The following is a 16,583-nucleotide window of genomic DNA, read 5'->3' as shown; positions in this document are numbered from 1 at the left end:
CGCGATGTCCGTTCATTCGTTGTCGCAGCGTCTGCATGGTCTCGCCAATGTACCACGCTTCGGGACATCCTTTCCTGCAGCGTATGAGGTAGACAACGTTGGCCGAGTCGCACGAGTACGTACCGCGTACCTGGTGGGTGGTGTTCTCACGTGTAATAGTGGTATCCATATCAATGATCAGGCACGTCTTGCAGAGATTGCCATGGCAGGGTTGTGTGGTGTCGTGGTCACTGTTCTGAAGACTGGGTAGTTTGCTGCAAACAATGGTCCGTTTGAGGTTGCGCGGTTGTTTGAAGGCAAGTAGTGGGGGTGTGGGGATGACCTTGGCAAGATGTTCATCGTCATCAATGACGTGTTGAAGGCTTTGAAGAAGATGACGTAGTTTCTCCGCTCCGGGGAAGTACTGGACGACGAAGGGTATTCTGTCGGTTGTGTCCCATGTTTGTCTTCTGAGGAGGTCGGTGCGGTTTTTCGCTGTGGCGCGTTGGAACTGTCGATCGATGAGTCGAGTGCCATATCCCATTCGTACGAGGGCATCTTTCAACGTCTGTAGATGTCTGTTACGCTCCTCCTCGTCTGAGCAGATCCTGTGTATACGGAGCGCATGTCCATAGGGGATGGCTTCTTTAATGTGTTTAGGGTGGAAGCTGGAGAAGTGGAGCATCATGAGGTTATCCGTGGGTTTGCGGTAAAGCGAAGTGCTGAGGTGACCGTCCTTGATGGAGACGAGTGTGTCCAAGAATGCAACTGATTTTGGAGAGTAGTCCATGGTGAGTCTGATGGTTGGATGGAACTTATTAATGTCATCGTGTAGTCGTTTCAGTGATTCTTCGCCGTGGGTCCAACGGAAAAAAATGTCATCGATGTATCTGGTGTATAACGTCGGTTGAAGGTCCTGTGCGGTGAGTAGGTCCTGTTCAAACTTGTGCATGAAGATGTTGGCGTATTGGGGTGCGAATTTGGTCCCATGGCTGTTCCGTGCGTCTGGATGAAGAACTTATTGTCGAAGGTGAAGACGTTGTGATCCAGAATGAAGCGGATGAGTTGCAGAATTGCATCTGGAGATTGGCAGTTGTCGGTGTTGAGTACTGAGGCTGTTGCAGCAATGCCGTCGTCATGGGGGCTGCTGGTGTAGAGTGCCGAGACGTCCATTGTGACGAGGAATGTTCCTGGTTCAACTGGTCCATGGGTGCGGAGTTTCTGTAGGAAGTCCGTGTGTGTCGCGACAGAAGCTGGGCGTACCTTGTACGATGGGTTTCAAAATGCCCTCGATGTAGCCAGAGAGGTTCTCACACAAGGTCCCATTGCCTGAAACGATAGGGCGACCTGGTGTGTTGGCCTTATGTATTTTTGGGAGGCAGTAGAGATCTCCAATGTGGGGAGTACGTGGGATGAGAGCACGTAGGGTGCTCTGAAGATCTGGATCCAAGGTCTCGATCAGTCTGTTAAGTTGGCGGATGTGTTCCTTGGTCGGATCTGCGGGTAACTGTCTGTAGTGTTCTTGGTTGTTCAGTTGTCGGTATACTTCTTTGCAGTAGTCCGTTCTGTTCAGTACGACAGTGGCCCCTCCTTTGTCTGCTGGTTTGATGACGATGCTGCGGTTGGTCTTGAGAGCGCGGATGGCATTGCGTTGTGCTTGGGTGACGTTCGGGGCTGTCTTGTGAATGCGACTGATGAATCTGGCATTGACGCGACTCCTGACGGCTTGAGCATACATGTCGAGTCTAAGGCAGCGGCCTTCCGGAGGGGTCCAATTCGACTCTTTCCTCTTCGGTTGCCGCACCGCAGATCTCTCGGTCTGCTGTTCCGGTTCATTGATAGTCTGCTTGGGTTCGCTGTTGGCCTCTTGGGGTCTGTGGAAGAATTCCCGGAGCCTCAGTCGCCTGATGAATTCCTCCGTGTCTGCCGCGAGACTGATGGGGTCCATTTTGGTGGTGGTGCAGAAATTGAGCCCTCTGCTGAGGACTTCGATTTCATCTGGTTGAAGGGTGTAGTCTGACAAGTTGACAATAGATTTCCCTGTATTGTTTTCTACTGTGGCACCGGGGGTGGTTTGGTTGCTGCCGGTGGTGATGCCAAGTTTCTCAAGCTTTGTTCTTGGTGTGCATATAGGTGGCATAGTATTGTTGTCTCATCTGTTTGGCGGTGTTCCGCAGCTGGTCTGCTGCGTCCTGAGCGCAAGTTGAGAATATGGCCTCTATCTTGGTTTCCAGGTTGCGTCGTCTGCTGTAGAGCTGGCGGACGAGGTGGTTGAGGAGCGTGAGAGAGGTGCGACGGCAGAGTCTCTCAGCATAGTCTGTGTTGTAGGTCGACTTGAGTGGGTTTGTGATCTGTAGCCCTTTCGGGATCTTGTCTGCTTTCTTGCATCTTTGTAGAAACTTAATGTCAGTGTCTATATGCGCGATCTTCCTGGAGATCCTCTCCACTTTGAGCCGGCAGTTTGCGGTGTCGATGGTAGCCATGATGTGGAGATGCCGGCGTTGGACTGGGGTGAGCACAGTACGAAGTCTTACAACACCAGGTTAAAGTCCAACAGGTTTGTTTCGATGTCACTAGCTTTCGGAGCGCTGCTCCTTCCTCAGGTGCTGAGGATCTCTGGATTTGTAAAGATTTAATCACCTGCTAATGGTCGCATTCCAAGCATTGTTTGGCATCTTTGAATTTGTCTATATATGTGTTTCTGGAACATACCTCTTCATTCACCTGAGGAAGGAGCAGCGCTCCGAAAGCTAGTGACATCGAAACAAACCTGTTGGACTTTAACCTGGTGTTGTAAGACTTCGTATTGTGAAAGCCAATATCACTTTTTAGGTAGCTTTTACGACGAGCCATATGAGTGGGAAAGGGTAAACCGAAATCAATTGGTAGAAAGCTGTGTTACGTCTACAGTATTACAATCTCGGTAGAGACCATCAATTTAAGTAGCAGAAGACTGAAGTCCCAGTTATTTACCAAAAAAAAAGAAGCCTCAAGACTCCAGTTTGAAACAGAAGGTTTTTAGTCGACGAGAGTCAAACAAAGCAAACATTTCTTAATCACCTATACTCTAAAACTCAAAATCAACAATAGTTAAACATTAATTAACAGGCAAATTGCAGTAAATTATAAACTACACATTAAGTGACAGATACAACTAAGATATATTTTATGAATAAGCTTAGCACTCTATTCTGCATACACACACATATATATATATATATATATATATTTCACAATAGCAAGTATAGAGAATGTTAAATCAACATTGATGGCGGTTTTCCTTTCTGCAAGATTTAAACAACTCCTCTCCACATAATTACATAATCTGATCCCCACCGCCAATCAATAAGTACATTACTCTTTTTTAAAAAATTCTTCGCAAGTTAGCAACCCTGGCAAAGGTTATAATTATTGCTTACTGCAAGGTGATTGGCCAGTTCCTCAGGACTGATGCAGTTACTATGGCAAAGTTATACAGTCTCACTGAGAGGAATCCACACCGCTTTCCCCTATAGGCTAGGGTCAAGGTTATTTTACCGAGCTCCCACACCTATACAACACCGTATAGAACACTTTAAAGCTTAAATTAAAACTTTATGGGAGAAAATCAGAAATACCCATTTCCATTTAGGTTTCCCTGTGGCCAGCCATTAATCTCCGAAGGTGACTGGTAAGTAGTTGTAGATTGAGACTGCTGCATCATTGGACTCTGTGTGTGACTCATCCGTGGGGACAATAATGGGCTCTGGGGAGTTGTCGCCCCACCAAATCCTGTATCAGACTGTTGATTGATCCCTGTGAATGAACAAACCAGATGTAGTAATTTTGAAAAAGCTATTATTGTGTGTACAATTAAAAAATATATAAAGATAACAAATTTCAAACAATTCTCCTATCTAGATAACAAAACAATGTCTGGAGTATTAATTATTAAAAATACCAAAAAAATCTAGTTAAATGTCAACATGGCCCCTTTAGTTGGCTAGTCAATGTTGAGGCCATTGCAGTCAAGGTTTATCCATATCCAACAAACAGGACACACATAGGATTCCTGAATAGGGGCATGGGCCCTGGAATAAAAAGCACAATTGAAGTCAGACTGGCTAATTCCAAAGAGGCCATGATTCTTAATTTATAAGGTTTGCCCACATTACATGATGCATTTACCCCACTAGACACCAGAGAATTAAAGTTACTGACTGTGCAGAATACAAAGGGTAGCACACTCATTATGGTTTTGTGTTGTGGGGTCAAACTCTGAAGGGAGAAGGGTAGAAACAAAAGTTGTCATTTTAACTTGTCTGAATTCAAAATGTGGTGTGCATGTTCTTGGAAAATGTCTACAATCAATCTTAACAAGCTGTTGGCAGTGAAATTACCTTAGTAATAATTCCACTACTGTACTAGAATTCCCCATGTGCCACCCGTGCCACTGTGGGGAGGCACAGTGGTTAGCACTTCTGCCTCAGCGCCAGGGTTCAATTCTGGCCTTGGGTGACTGTGTGGAGTTTGCAAGTTCTGCCTAAGTCTGTGTGGATTTCCACCGGGTGCTCTGGTTTCCTCCCTCAGTTCAAAGTTGTGCAGGTTAGGTGGACTGGCCATGTTAAATTGACCCTTAGTGTCCAGGGATGTGCAGGTTAGGTTACGGGGGAGTAGACACGGCAGAGTGCTCCTTCAGAGGGTTGGTGCACACTCAAAGGGCCAAATGGCCTCCTTCTGTACTGTAGGGATACTACGAACACTATTTTCTATTTCAGGTTAATTTTGCTTTTAAGTCAAATTTACTTTAGAATCACTGCAATACATGATAAAGGAGCAGAGGAATTAAGGCTGTATAGTTGAGTTGGGATACTGCAAATCATGTATGATTAATAATGCAGTTTGCATGGCAGCTTAGAGTCTACTCTTAAAAGTAATCAAATTATTTCAAATGTGCAGTCAAAACTTGATATTTTAGGTGCTGCATGAATCCCTGTTCTGGTTAGAACATACGGCAAATGGAAATCACTACCCAATTTCTAAACTTTGGAAATGTGCCTCAGTGTATCAAAACCAAAAAGCACATATAGCATTTGAAATACTTTTTAAGCCCAAGATCCCATTTGCATTATTGGTTGGATGCAGGGTGCTTTGTGCAATTATCAGTTCAGTACTGGTTTCTCCCAGTTTGATGAGAGGCCAATACGAAACTGCTGATGAAAGACTGCTAAGTTTATCATGGTATATTATTCGCTAAGATTGGATCATTTTAGGGCAGCACGGTGACACAGTGGTTAGCATTGCTGCCTCAAAACGCCGAGGTCCCAGGTTCGATCCCGGCTCGGGGTCACTGTCCGTGTGGAGTTTGCACATTCTCCCCGTGGTTGCGTGGGTTTCACCCCCACAATCCAAAGATGTGCTGGGTAGGTGGATTGGGCATGCTAAATTGCCCCTTCATTGGAAAAATGGATTTGGGTACTTTAAATTAAAAAAGATTGGATCATATTTGGAACGTACCAGTATTTTCAAGTTTTGTAAAGATAGAACATACGAGCAAAGGTTTTTCTTTAAATAAAGAAAAAAGTTTATTTACAAATTAAATCGACAGGGCAGCACGGTGGCAAGCACTGCTGCCTCACGGCGCCGAGATCCCGGGTTCAATCCCGGCCCCGGGTCACTGTCCGTGTGGAGTTTGCACATTCTCCCAGTGTCTCAACACGAAGATGTGCAGAGTAGGTGAATTGGCCACACTAAATTGCCCCTTAATTGGAAAAAAAATAATTGGGTACGCTAAATGTATTTAAAAAAAAAATCAAATCTCCGGTTGTTCGCGGACGTTAGGATTCTCTGGTCCTGCGGGTTTCCCGGCAGAGTGGGGTGGCTTCTATGGGAATTCCATTCACAGCGGCGGGAGCAGATCATTTCACTGACAGCGTATGGCTCACCCCGACATGCCGCCGGGAAACACCCGGCTGGGAGGCTGGAGAATCCTGCCTATTGTTTCATAAAATTACTTGATAACATGTTCTCATGGAAAATATTTTAGTCAGTCAGGATTTGTAAATCTAGAATATATTATTCAATTTTCTGTGCCACTCTATACCTGAAAACTACATTTTGCCTTGACTCACTGTGTAGTGAGGTTAGAGGTTAAGAATATTTGATCAAAGTACGCCGAACTTAATCACTCCCTGTTTTAGTCATATATTTTGTGCTGAGGATCCGGGTTTGATCCCTGCCTTGCTCACTATCCGTGTGGCGTTTGCACATTCTCCCCGTGTTTGCGTGGGTCTCACCCCCACAACTCAAAGGTGTACAGGCTAGGTGGATTGGCCATACTAAATAGAAAATTTTCAGCGATTTTCAATTGCCCCTTAATTGGGCAAAAATTAATTGGGTACTCTAAATTTATTTTTAAAAATGCTACATGCTTTGTTTCTGTCCATTTGCTCCATTATAAATTCCTACATTCCTCATGGTGCCGAGGACCCCGGTTCAATACCGGCTCTGGGTCACTGTCCGTGTGGAGTTTGCACATTCATCCCGTGCTTGCGTGGGTCTCACCCCCACAACCCAAAAATGTGCAGGGTAGGTGGATTGGTGACTCGAAATTGCCACATAATTTGAAACATTAATCAACATTTATAATGGAAACAGGTTATATAAACCAATCACATTTATTACACTCTCCCGAAAAGGGTAGTGCTACAAATATTTTTCACCACAATTTAAATTTTTTTTATTTTTTTAAAAAAGTACCCAATTATTTTTTTCTCTTTTTTTCCCTCAATTAAGGGGGAATTTAGCGTGGCCAATCCACCTACCCTGCACATCTTTGGGTTGTGGGGGTCTGACCCATTCAAACACGGGGAGAATATGCAAACTCCACACTGACAGCAACCCGGGGCCTCTTTGTTTTACTGATAGAATTTTAGAACTACCAATCCTACTCTTATCACATCCAGTATTAAGTCAGAAACTAAAGACTACCTAAATCAAATTCAACTCCTTTGCATTCATATATGTTTAACAGCAACAAAATGTGCAGACAAATAATAACCACAGTCCTCAACGTAAAAGCGTTCAATTTGTTTTTCTATGCTGCTTTCATACGACTTAAAACAAACAGCTACCTTAAAACAAATGTTGCAATATCACTCTTTAAATCCAGGATTCTACCTTCAAATAATTTATAGATGTTTGAGTGATTGGCTGCCTACATTAAGATAGTTGCAATACTCTACCACGGATGGTATTGATGGAACCATGATTTTTTTTACTTGTAGAAATAAGTGTGTGATGCGCCTTTACAGGATGCATCGCAGGTACGAAACTTAATCCAACTAATTCAAACGCTCAATGCTTTTCCCCAGTATCAGCTGCAGTGGAATCGGAAACTTGCTTGCAGTAAAGCCTTTTACTGGCTTTGCAATATTTTTCTTAAACTCTACAGAATACAAAGCAAGCAGTACATTTCCATTCTCTGCACAACACCAATCAGTGGGCATGAAGAATTACTACAACATTATTTATTTGGGTGAAAAGGGACATCCACAAATGACATGAATGAGCTCCCACTGCAATTACTAGTTGGTCCAGCTTCCAAACAGAATTCTTTGCTGATGGATTAGGATTGGTAGTTCTAAAGGAAAGAATAAATTATGCTCTTTATTGAAATATAAGACATATGAGCAGGAGTAGCTCTTTGATCCCTCAAGTCTACTCTGCTATTCAATAAGATTATGGCTGATCTGATTATGGCCTCAACTCCACTTTCCTACCTGATCCATATTCCTCGACTCGGTTGTAAATCAAAAATCTGTCTAACTCAGCTTTCAATATATTCAATGACCCAGCCTGCATTGCTGTCGGTGAAAGAGAATTCCAAACACTAGCAATCCTCGGAAGAAATTCTTCCTCGTCTCCACCTTGATCTCTTATGTTTGAACTGTGGCCCCAAGCCCCAGATTCCCAATGAGGGGAAACATCCCCTCAACATCCACTCTGTTAGCCCCCTCAGAATTGGATGTTTCAGGAAGAACATGACGGGCCGAATGGTGTCCACCAACAGCATTGGTGGACAACATTCGGCCCATCATGTCAGTCTGTGCCAGTTCTGGTTCTTCAAATAACATTGTCTACTCTAAACCTACCTATTTGTCCTTTGCCCACCATACTTACACACTCCCTTTTTCCATTCATCCAATTCCCTAATGATGTTATAGTCAGCGTCTTCCTAGTCACTTGTCGTAAAGCATTCTACATTCCAATACCCATTTTCGTACAAATAAATATGAATTAATTGTGAGATTGGGATCAATAACTTGATCCTGAATTTGTAATCCCTGTCAATCATTTTTGAACATATAAAAGCACAATGAACTTAGTTGTATATACAGTAAATATTATTAAGATGCAATATAATGAAGTTGTGAAAAAATATGTTAGTTCTGGGAGTTTTTCCAGAGGTCGAAGACTTGTGCTCCCATAGAATTATAGCAGCATTGACCAGAACGGAGTTGGGCAGTGCATGCAAATTAGTACTGAAAGTTCACATTCACAAAAAAGGGAAGATGGGTCAGGATAAATGAGATAAGGTAAAGATATTACAAGCAACAGCTCCACACCCAATGCAAAGCCAAAATTGATTTGTTCAATCATTCCCAACACACAAAAGAAAAAGAATAGTACAATTTTTATAATAAATGCTTTTGCCATTCTAATAGTTAACAGCACTCAGAGGAAAGGCAGTACCTGAACTGGGAAACTGGAAGGCATTGTGCTGCATTTGGGGACTCATTACAGGCCCAAACTGTCCTCCCACATTTCCTATCATTCCCTGGTTAGCCAGATTCATCTGGGAGCCATGCAAGGAGCTGTGAGAGAGGAGCTGTGACCCAGGATTTGGGGACACTGGGGAGAAAGGACTGGTGGAAGGTGGTGGGGAAGTAAGCCCAGTACCATAGTTTGGAGGGTATGGGAACTGTTGTGGTGATGCCTGAGGAATCCGAGGAGTGCTCATGGCACCTGCCATGGTGCCCGAGGCTGCCATGTTTGCTGGGATGTTCAAACCCTGCTGCCGCATCATCATGGTTCTCTGCTGCACTTGCTGCTGCAACAAATGTCTCTGACGTAGGTGCTGACTCAAAAGTTCACGCTGTCTCTGGGCCAGCATTTGTGCATTAATAGGTCCCTGAAGGATAAATGGAAAAAATATTTATGACATTAACATTCAAATATTAGAAACGTTTTAAACACTAAATATTACGGAGTGCTTTTCACTGAATATTTACATAGATAAACTTTGCTCACATTTATATATCTCATTATCTAATGTATGACCCTGAAAGCTAAAGCACAGTGCATTACCTTAACCCTAATAAGAGCACCTTCCATAACTGTCCACATCAATTCACATAGTAATTTTTACAATACAATGTTTTTCAGTACTTTTAAGTTACTAAACTTACACATAGGATTTATTTTACCGACATTCATGAGGATTTATTTTAACAACATTCATGGATAGTTGATTGACATTGCAACTGAAATCCATAGAATTCCTACAGTGCAGAAGGAGGCCATTCAGCCTACTGAGTCTGCACCGACCCTCCAAAGGAGCACCCCCGCCCCAATCTTTGGAAGCCTTGCTTCTGCCCAATCTGCCAGATTGAGCTACTTTATGTGGAACACTATAATTCTACACACATTTTATACAGGCAATGTAATTTTTCCACTATGCTAAGATCATTGAAGTCCTGACTTTTTTCAGAAAAGTGCTTATTAAATAGTGTTCATAATTCATTGTTCAGTTAATTTTCATTTATTAATCTATGTTTCAAATTGTATCACTACAGAGTCAAGTTTCACATTAATGTCAGGAGACCATTATCCCAGTGAGCATCATTTTAATCCCAAAACTAAACTATTTGAATATTGGAAGATTGTAGAGCTTTCACAGACTTCTCTCCGATACCCACACCCGAATTACAAATTAGAAATGCACATTTAACAGGTATTCTTCAAATTAGTTTTACATATAATTTCCACTTACCCACTTTTCTCACTTCCTCATCTGAAAAAGCACTCGTACCGACTGCGATTTCACCAGTTCTTTGCTCAAGGTAGCAAGTTGTAACTTTAAAACTAACCAGTAAACATTGGAAAGCTACGGTGGTAAGGATAGGATCAGCTTGACCGATCTGTTGGTCAATGACAGTGAAAGTGTCCTTTCCAGCAGGATCACCGTCATCAGGGATGAGAATCCCGACTGATTTTCCATTCCTTGCTGCTAGGTGCAGAGGGCAACTCCACTCTTATTGAGATCAACCAACTCAGCCAAGACTAGGGATCATACTTCAAACATTTCAGAACGAATAAGTCAGTACTCGATGATGTGGTGTTCTCACCCTGTAAACTAGTGAAGAAAACACAACTGTTTTCTATTAAGGATAACTAAAAGAAGTGAGATGCTTCTCATACCAGTTTCTGATACCTACCTGACCACTCATCTGTGGCGGCACGCTAGCCCTAAGAGGTAGATTCATGTTGGAGACGGTGGTAAGTGGATTCATTAGTGGCTGACGATTCTAACAAACCAAATAAAAATTAAGACATTGGTTATTTGTATGAAAATATTGACAGTTTAAAAGCAAGACACCAAGATGCAGATTGAAATACCAGTTATTTCAAAGATCTGAAACACCAAAATATCCTAAGTATGAGAGATAGAAACAGCTTTATGATAGTCTTTCACATAAAGGGTAGGAACAAAATGGTTAATTCAAGACTAGGGATAGAGGACAGCTAAGGTATATTGTTTAAATAGGGACAGGCCAGTCAGCCTATCTTTTGTGGTGGGACAATTATTGCAAAGATTCTGAGGGACAGTATACATGTTCATTCAGAAATAAGCAGATTAAGCAACGGCAGTCAGCATGGACCTATTAACGGAAGGTCGTGTGAGTTAATTTTTTGTGGAGGCAACAAGGAGAATTAATGAGGACACTGCATTTGATGTAGTCTACATGGATTTCAGCACGACTTTTGATAAGGTTCCAAATTGTAGTGAAATTCAATAAAACATGAAAGGAATCCTGTGAACATCAAACTTTGTTCTTTTTAAAAATTGACTTTTGTTAAACCGAAAGATGGCTGCTACAGGCCACATGCCACAAAGGATTGGCCATCTGACCTGGAAGCTTTGAACAGAGATTACAAAGCAAAATAGTTCCCACTGTCATCCTTGTGGAATCTCACACCCATAAGACCATAAGAGATAGGAGCGGAAGTAAGGCCATTCGGCCCATCGAGTCCACTCCACCATTCAATCATGGCTGATTTCAACTCCATTTACCCGCTCTCTCTCCATAGCCCTTAATTCCTCGAGAAATCAAGAATTTATCAACTTCTGTCTTAAAGACACTCAACGTCCCGGCCTCCACCGCCCTCTGTGGCAATGGATTCCACAGACCCACCACTCTCTGGCTGAAGAAATTTCTCCTCATCTCTGTTCTAAAGTGACTCCCTTTTACTCTCAGGCTGTGCCCCCGGGTCCTAGTCTCCCCTGCTAATGGAAACAACTTCCCTACGTCCACCCTATCTAAGCCATTCATTATCTTGTAAGTTTCTATTAGATCTCCCCTCAACCTCCTAAACTCCAATGAATATAATCCCAGGATCCTCAGACGTTCATCGTATGTTAGGCCTACCATTCCTGGGATCATCCGTGTGAATCTCCGCTGGACCCGCTCCAGTGCCAGTATGTCCGTCCTGAGGTGTGGGGCCCAAAATTGCTCACAGTATTCTAAATGGGGCCTAACTAATGCTTTATAAAGCTCCAGAAGTACATCCCTGCTTTTATATTCCAAGCCGCTTGAGATAAATGACAACATTGCATTTGCTTTCTTAATTACGGACTCAACCTGCAAGTTTACCTTTAGAGAATCCTGGACTAGGACTCCCAAGTCCCTTTGCACTTCAGCATTATGAATTTTGTCACCGTTTAGAAAATAGTCCATGCCTCTATTCTTTTTTCCAAAGTGCAAGACCTCGCACTTGCCCACGTTGAATTTCGTCAGCCATTTCTTGGACCACTCTCCTAAACTGTCTAAATCTTTCCGCAGCCTCCCCACTTCCTCAATACTACCTACCCCTCCACCTATCTTTGTATCATCGGCAAACTTAGCCAGAATGCCCCCAGTCCCGTCATCTAGATCGTTAATATATAAAGAGAACAGCTGTGGCCCCAACACTGAACCCTGCGGGACATCACTCGTCACCGGTTGCCATTCCGAAAAAGAACCTTTTATCCCAACTCTCTGCCTTCTGCCTGACAGCCAATCGTCAATCCATGATAGTACCTTGCCTCGAATACCATGGGCCCTTATTTTACTCAGCAGTCTCCCGTGAGGCACCTTATCAAAGGCCTTTTGGAAGTCAAGATAGATAACATCCATTGGCTCTCCTTGGTCTAACCTATTTGTTATCTCTTCAAAGAACTCTAACAGGTTTGTCAGGCACGACCTCCCCTTACTAAATCCAGGCTGATTTGTCCTAATCCGACCCTGCACTTCAAAGAACTTAGAAATCTCATCCTTAACGATGGATTCTAGAATCTTGCCAACAACCGAGGTTAGGCTAATTGGCCTATAATTTTACATCTTTTTTCTTGTTCCCTTCTTGAACAGGGGGGCAGGAGGGTTACAACAGCAATTTTCCAATCCTCTGGGACTTTCCCCGACTCCAGTGACTTTTGAAAGATCATAACTAACGCCTCCACAATTTCTTCAGCTATCGCCTTTAGAATTCTAGGATGTAGCCCATCTGGGCCCGGAGATTTATCAATTTTTAGACCTCTTAGTTTCTCTAGCACTTTCTCCTTTGTGATGGCTACCATATTCAACTCTGCCCCGTGACTCTCCTGAATTGTTGGGATATTACTCATGTCTTCTACTGTGAAGACTGACGCAAAGTACTTATTTAGTTCCTCAGCTATTTCCTGGTCTCCCATCACTAGATTACCAGCATCATTTTGGAGCGGCCCAATGTCTACTTTTGCCTCCCGTTTGTTTTTAATGTATTTAAAGAAACGTTTACTATCATTCCTAATGTTACTGGCTAGCCTACCTTCATATTTGATCATCTCCATCCTTATTTCTCTCTTTGTTATCCTCTGATTGTTTTTGTAGTCTTCCCAATCTTCTGACTTCCCACTACTCTTTGCCACATTATAGGCTTTCTCTTTTGCTTTGATGCATTCCCCGATTTCCTTTGTCAGCCATGGCTGCCTAATCCCCCCTCTGATAACCTTTCTTTTCTTTGGGATGAACCTCTGTACTGTGTCCTCAATTACTCCCAGAAACTCCTGCCATTGCTGTTCTACTGTCTTTCCCACTAGGTTCTGCTCCCAGTCGATTTTCGTCAGTTCCTCCCTCATGCCCCTGTAGTTACCTTTATTTAACTAACACCTTTACATCTGATTCTACCTTTCTTTCAAATTGCAGACTGAATTCTACCATATTATGATCACTGCCTCCTAAGTGTTCCCTTACTTTAAGATCTTTTATCAAGTCTGGCTCATTACATAACACGAAGTCCAGAATGGCCTGTCCCCTCGTGGGCTCCATCACAAGCTATTCCAAAACGTCCTCCTGTAAACATTCAATGAATTCCCTTTCTTTGGGTCCACTGGCAACATTATTTACCCAGTCCACCTGCATATTGAAGTCCCCCATGATCACTGTGACCTTGCCTTTCTGACATGCCCTTTCTATTTCGTGGTGCATTTTGTGCCCCTGGTCCTGACCACTGTTAGGAGGCCTGTACATAACTCCCATTATGGGTTTTTTGCCTTTGTGGTTCCTCAACTCTACCCACACAGACTCCACATCATCTGACCCTATGTCATTTAGTGCTATTGATTTAATTTCATTCCTAATTAACAAGGCAACCCCGCCCCCTCTGCCCACCTCTGTCTTTTCGATAGATTGTGAATCCCTGGATGTTTAAATGCCAGTCCTGAACCCCCTGCAACAACGTCTCTGTGATGCATACCACATCATACCTGCCAGTCACAATCTGGGCCACAAGCTCATCTACCTTGTTCCGTACACTGCGCGCATTTACATATAGCACCTTTAATTCTCTATTGACCGTCCCTTTTTGTTTTCTTAGTGTGGTGGACCTTGGTTTACTGAGCCTTTCCATACACTGTGTCATATTTTGTGGGATGGGGACGATCGTAACCTCTCCGGAGTTCTGTCTTTTCGTGCTTTTTTGTATTCCTAAGCAGCTCCGCTTCCCACTGATTACTTTACCTCTTGGTTCCCTGACTTTCCCTTCCCCCCCAATCTTTAGTTTAAAGTCCTATTGACCACCCTATTTACTCTTTTCGCCAGAACACTGGTCCCAGCTCGGTTCAGGTGGAGACCATCCCAACAGTATAGGTCCCCCCTGTCCCAAAACTGATGCCAGTGTCCCATGAAAAGGAACCCCTCATTCCCACACCACTCTTTCAGCCACGTGTTAATTTCCCTTATTCTTGCCTCCCTATGCCAACTTGCACGTGGCTCGGGCAGTAATCCGGAGATTATGATCCTTGAGGACCTGTTTTTTAATTTGAATCCCCATTGTAAGGCCACATTCTAATCACCAAACTGGAAGATTAACAGATGATTTAACTCCCCATCCAGGCCGGTAACAAAGACAGATGTAACGAAATTCATTATGCTGTTGACAGCCACCATTTCACTCACTCCTGAGGGAAAAAATAATTCTGGCCAGAAGCACAGAAACTACTCATGAAGCTGCAATGGACATCACATGACCCATGCTTTTTAATATTACATTTCTAGCCTCACAGATCACTTCCAACCTGAAAAGATCAGCAGGGCTCCCAGCTGACCACCAGACATCCACCATCTCTGAACTCCACAATTCCTGTTTTACTTTAAAACAACCCTCATTCGTTTTTGAGGGCTTTTGTGTTGCTGTTTCCAACTAGAGACTCATCTGAACTGAACTCCGCCATGAAAGAAACTCCCTCTAGATATGCCTTTCTGGATTCTGGAACTCGTATGAACTTTTCACTTCTGTGCTTATTTTATGTTGCCATTCATAGTTGTAAAATCTTTTGTCGCGCATCTGTGGAGAGTGTGGAGAGCATGCGTGTGTGTGGAGAGCGTGTGCGTGTGGTGAGTGTAGTAAGTGACTGATTGCAGACATTCCAACTCCAGGTATCAATGTGAAATAAACTCGTCTTCTGAGTTAATCATAGAGAGTTTGCTGCATGTTACTTACAAAACTGGAGCACATAATCAGAGTTTGGGGAAGCACGTCATGGCCTACTTAAAAGGGGCGCGGGGCCTTGCCATCGAAGCAGGAATGCCCGAGCCAATCCCAGAGCGACAGGTACCTGCCCGTCCCCACCGGAAGGTGAACCCAACCTCACCGCCCCACGAGACCAGACCGGCCCACGCACAACCCCCTCCAGTGACCCTGACACCACCACCATTATCCACGACCCCTCGAACGCAATCACCTACCTTACGCAAAGCCATCCCTGCCAGCCGAGCACAGCCGCAGACCTAGGAAGAGGGGAAAACGCGCCGCCCTGAAGGTGAAACTTAAATTACGTGGCTTCAAGACTCCTCTCCCCAGCATACGCCTGGCGAACGTCCAAACGATTGAGAACAAGCTGGATGACCTCAACACTAGACTCACCTCCCAGAGTGAAGTGAGATACTGGTGTGTTCTGCTTCACCGAGACATGGCTCACTTCAGCCACACCAGACTGCGCCACCCAACCCAAAGGTTTTTCAATCCACCGAATAGACCGCACAAAGGCCTCAAGCACGTTGAAAGGCAGGGGTGTTTGCCTCCTGATCAACACCTCCTGGTGCTCGGATGTGGTGTCCCTCGCATGCCATTGCTCCACAGACCTAGGATACCTAACCGTGAAGTATCGCCCTTTCTACCTCCCATGTGAATTCACCTCTGTACTCATCACAGCAGTCTACATCCCACCCCAGGCAGAAGTGAAGAAAGCACTTGACGAACTCCATTCCACCATCAACAACCAAGAAACAAATCACCCCGAAGCTCTGGCAATCGTGGCTGGAGACTTCAACCAGGCCAACCTCAGGAAGGTCCTACCCAAACTCCATCAACATATCTCCTGCTCCACCAGAGGTGCAAACACGCTGGACGACTGCTACACGAGCATCAAAGGAGCCCACGGCTCCATTCCCCGACCTCACTTTGGCAAATCCGACCACAAGTCAGTATTCCTATTTACGGCTTACAAACAGCAACTCGAGCGTGCTGAGCCAGTCAAGAAAACTGCAGTGCTGGTCCGAGGAATCTGAGGACATCCTCCGCGACTGCTTGGAGAATGTGGGCTGGTCCATATTCAAGTCCGCGCCAGCTAACCTGGACGAGTACGCAATGAGTACACTCACAGACTTCATCAGTAAGTGTGTCGAGGACTGTGTGCCAAAGAAGACAATATGGGTATTCCCCAATCGGAAACCATGGTCAACCAAAAGGTTCACTCCCTGCTGAAGTTCCGGATGGAGGTGTTCAAGTCTGGCGACCTTGGCCTATATAAGAAATCCAGGTACGAC

General features: G+C 44.1%; 1 protein-coding gene across 10 annotated transcripts in view; it reads right to left on the bottom strand.

Moving 5' to 3' along the window:
* ncoa2 (nuclear receptor coactivator 2) overlaps positions 1 to 16,583 on the bottom strand; it is a 440,942-nt gene that overhangs the window by 36,666 nt on the left and 387,693 nt on the right. For 7 of the 10 annotated variants that reach the window (XM_072467588.1, XM_072467593.1, XM_072467592.1 and 4 more), the window contains 3 exons: positions 10,458 to 10,547; positions 8,713 to 9,151; positions 3,597 to 3,774 (listed from right to left, as the gene is read on the bottom strand). In XM_072467588.1, the coding sequence (XP_072323689.1) occupies positions 3,597 to 3,774; positions 8,713 to 9,151; positions 10,458 to 10,547 (707 nt within the window). The remainder of the gene's footprint in view (positions 1 to 3,596; positions 3,775 to 8,712; positions 9,152 to 10,457; positions 10,548 to 16,583) is intronic. The other 3 variants (XM_072467595.1, XM_072467596.1, XM_072467597.1) reach the window with 1 other exon arrangement.

The sequence above is a fragment of the Scyliorhinus torazame genome, chromosome 11 (genome assembly GCF_047496885.1).
Source record: "Scyliorhinus torazame isolate Kashiwa2021f chromosome 11, sScyTor2.1, whole genome shotgun sequence".
Classification (NCBI taxonomy): Eukaryota; Metazoa; Chordata; class Chondrichthyes; order Carcharhiniformes; family Scyliorhinidae; genus Scyliorhinus; species Scyliorhinus torazame.
The sequence above is the reverse complement of the archived record's forward strand: the minus strand, read 5'-3'. Positions and strand labels throughout refer to the sequence as shown.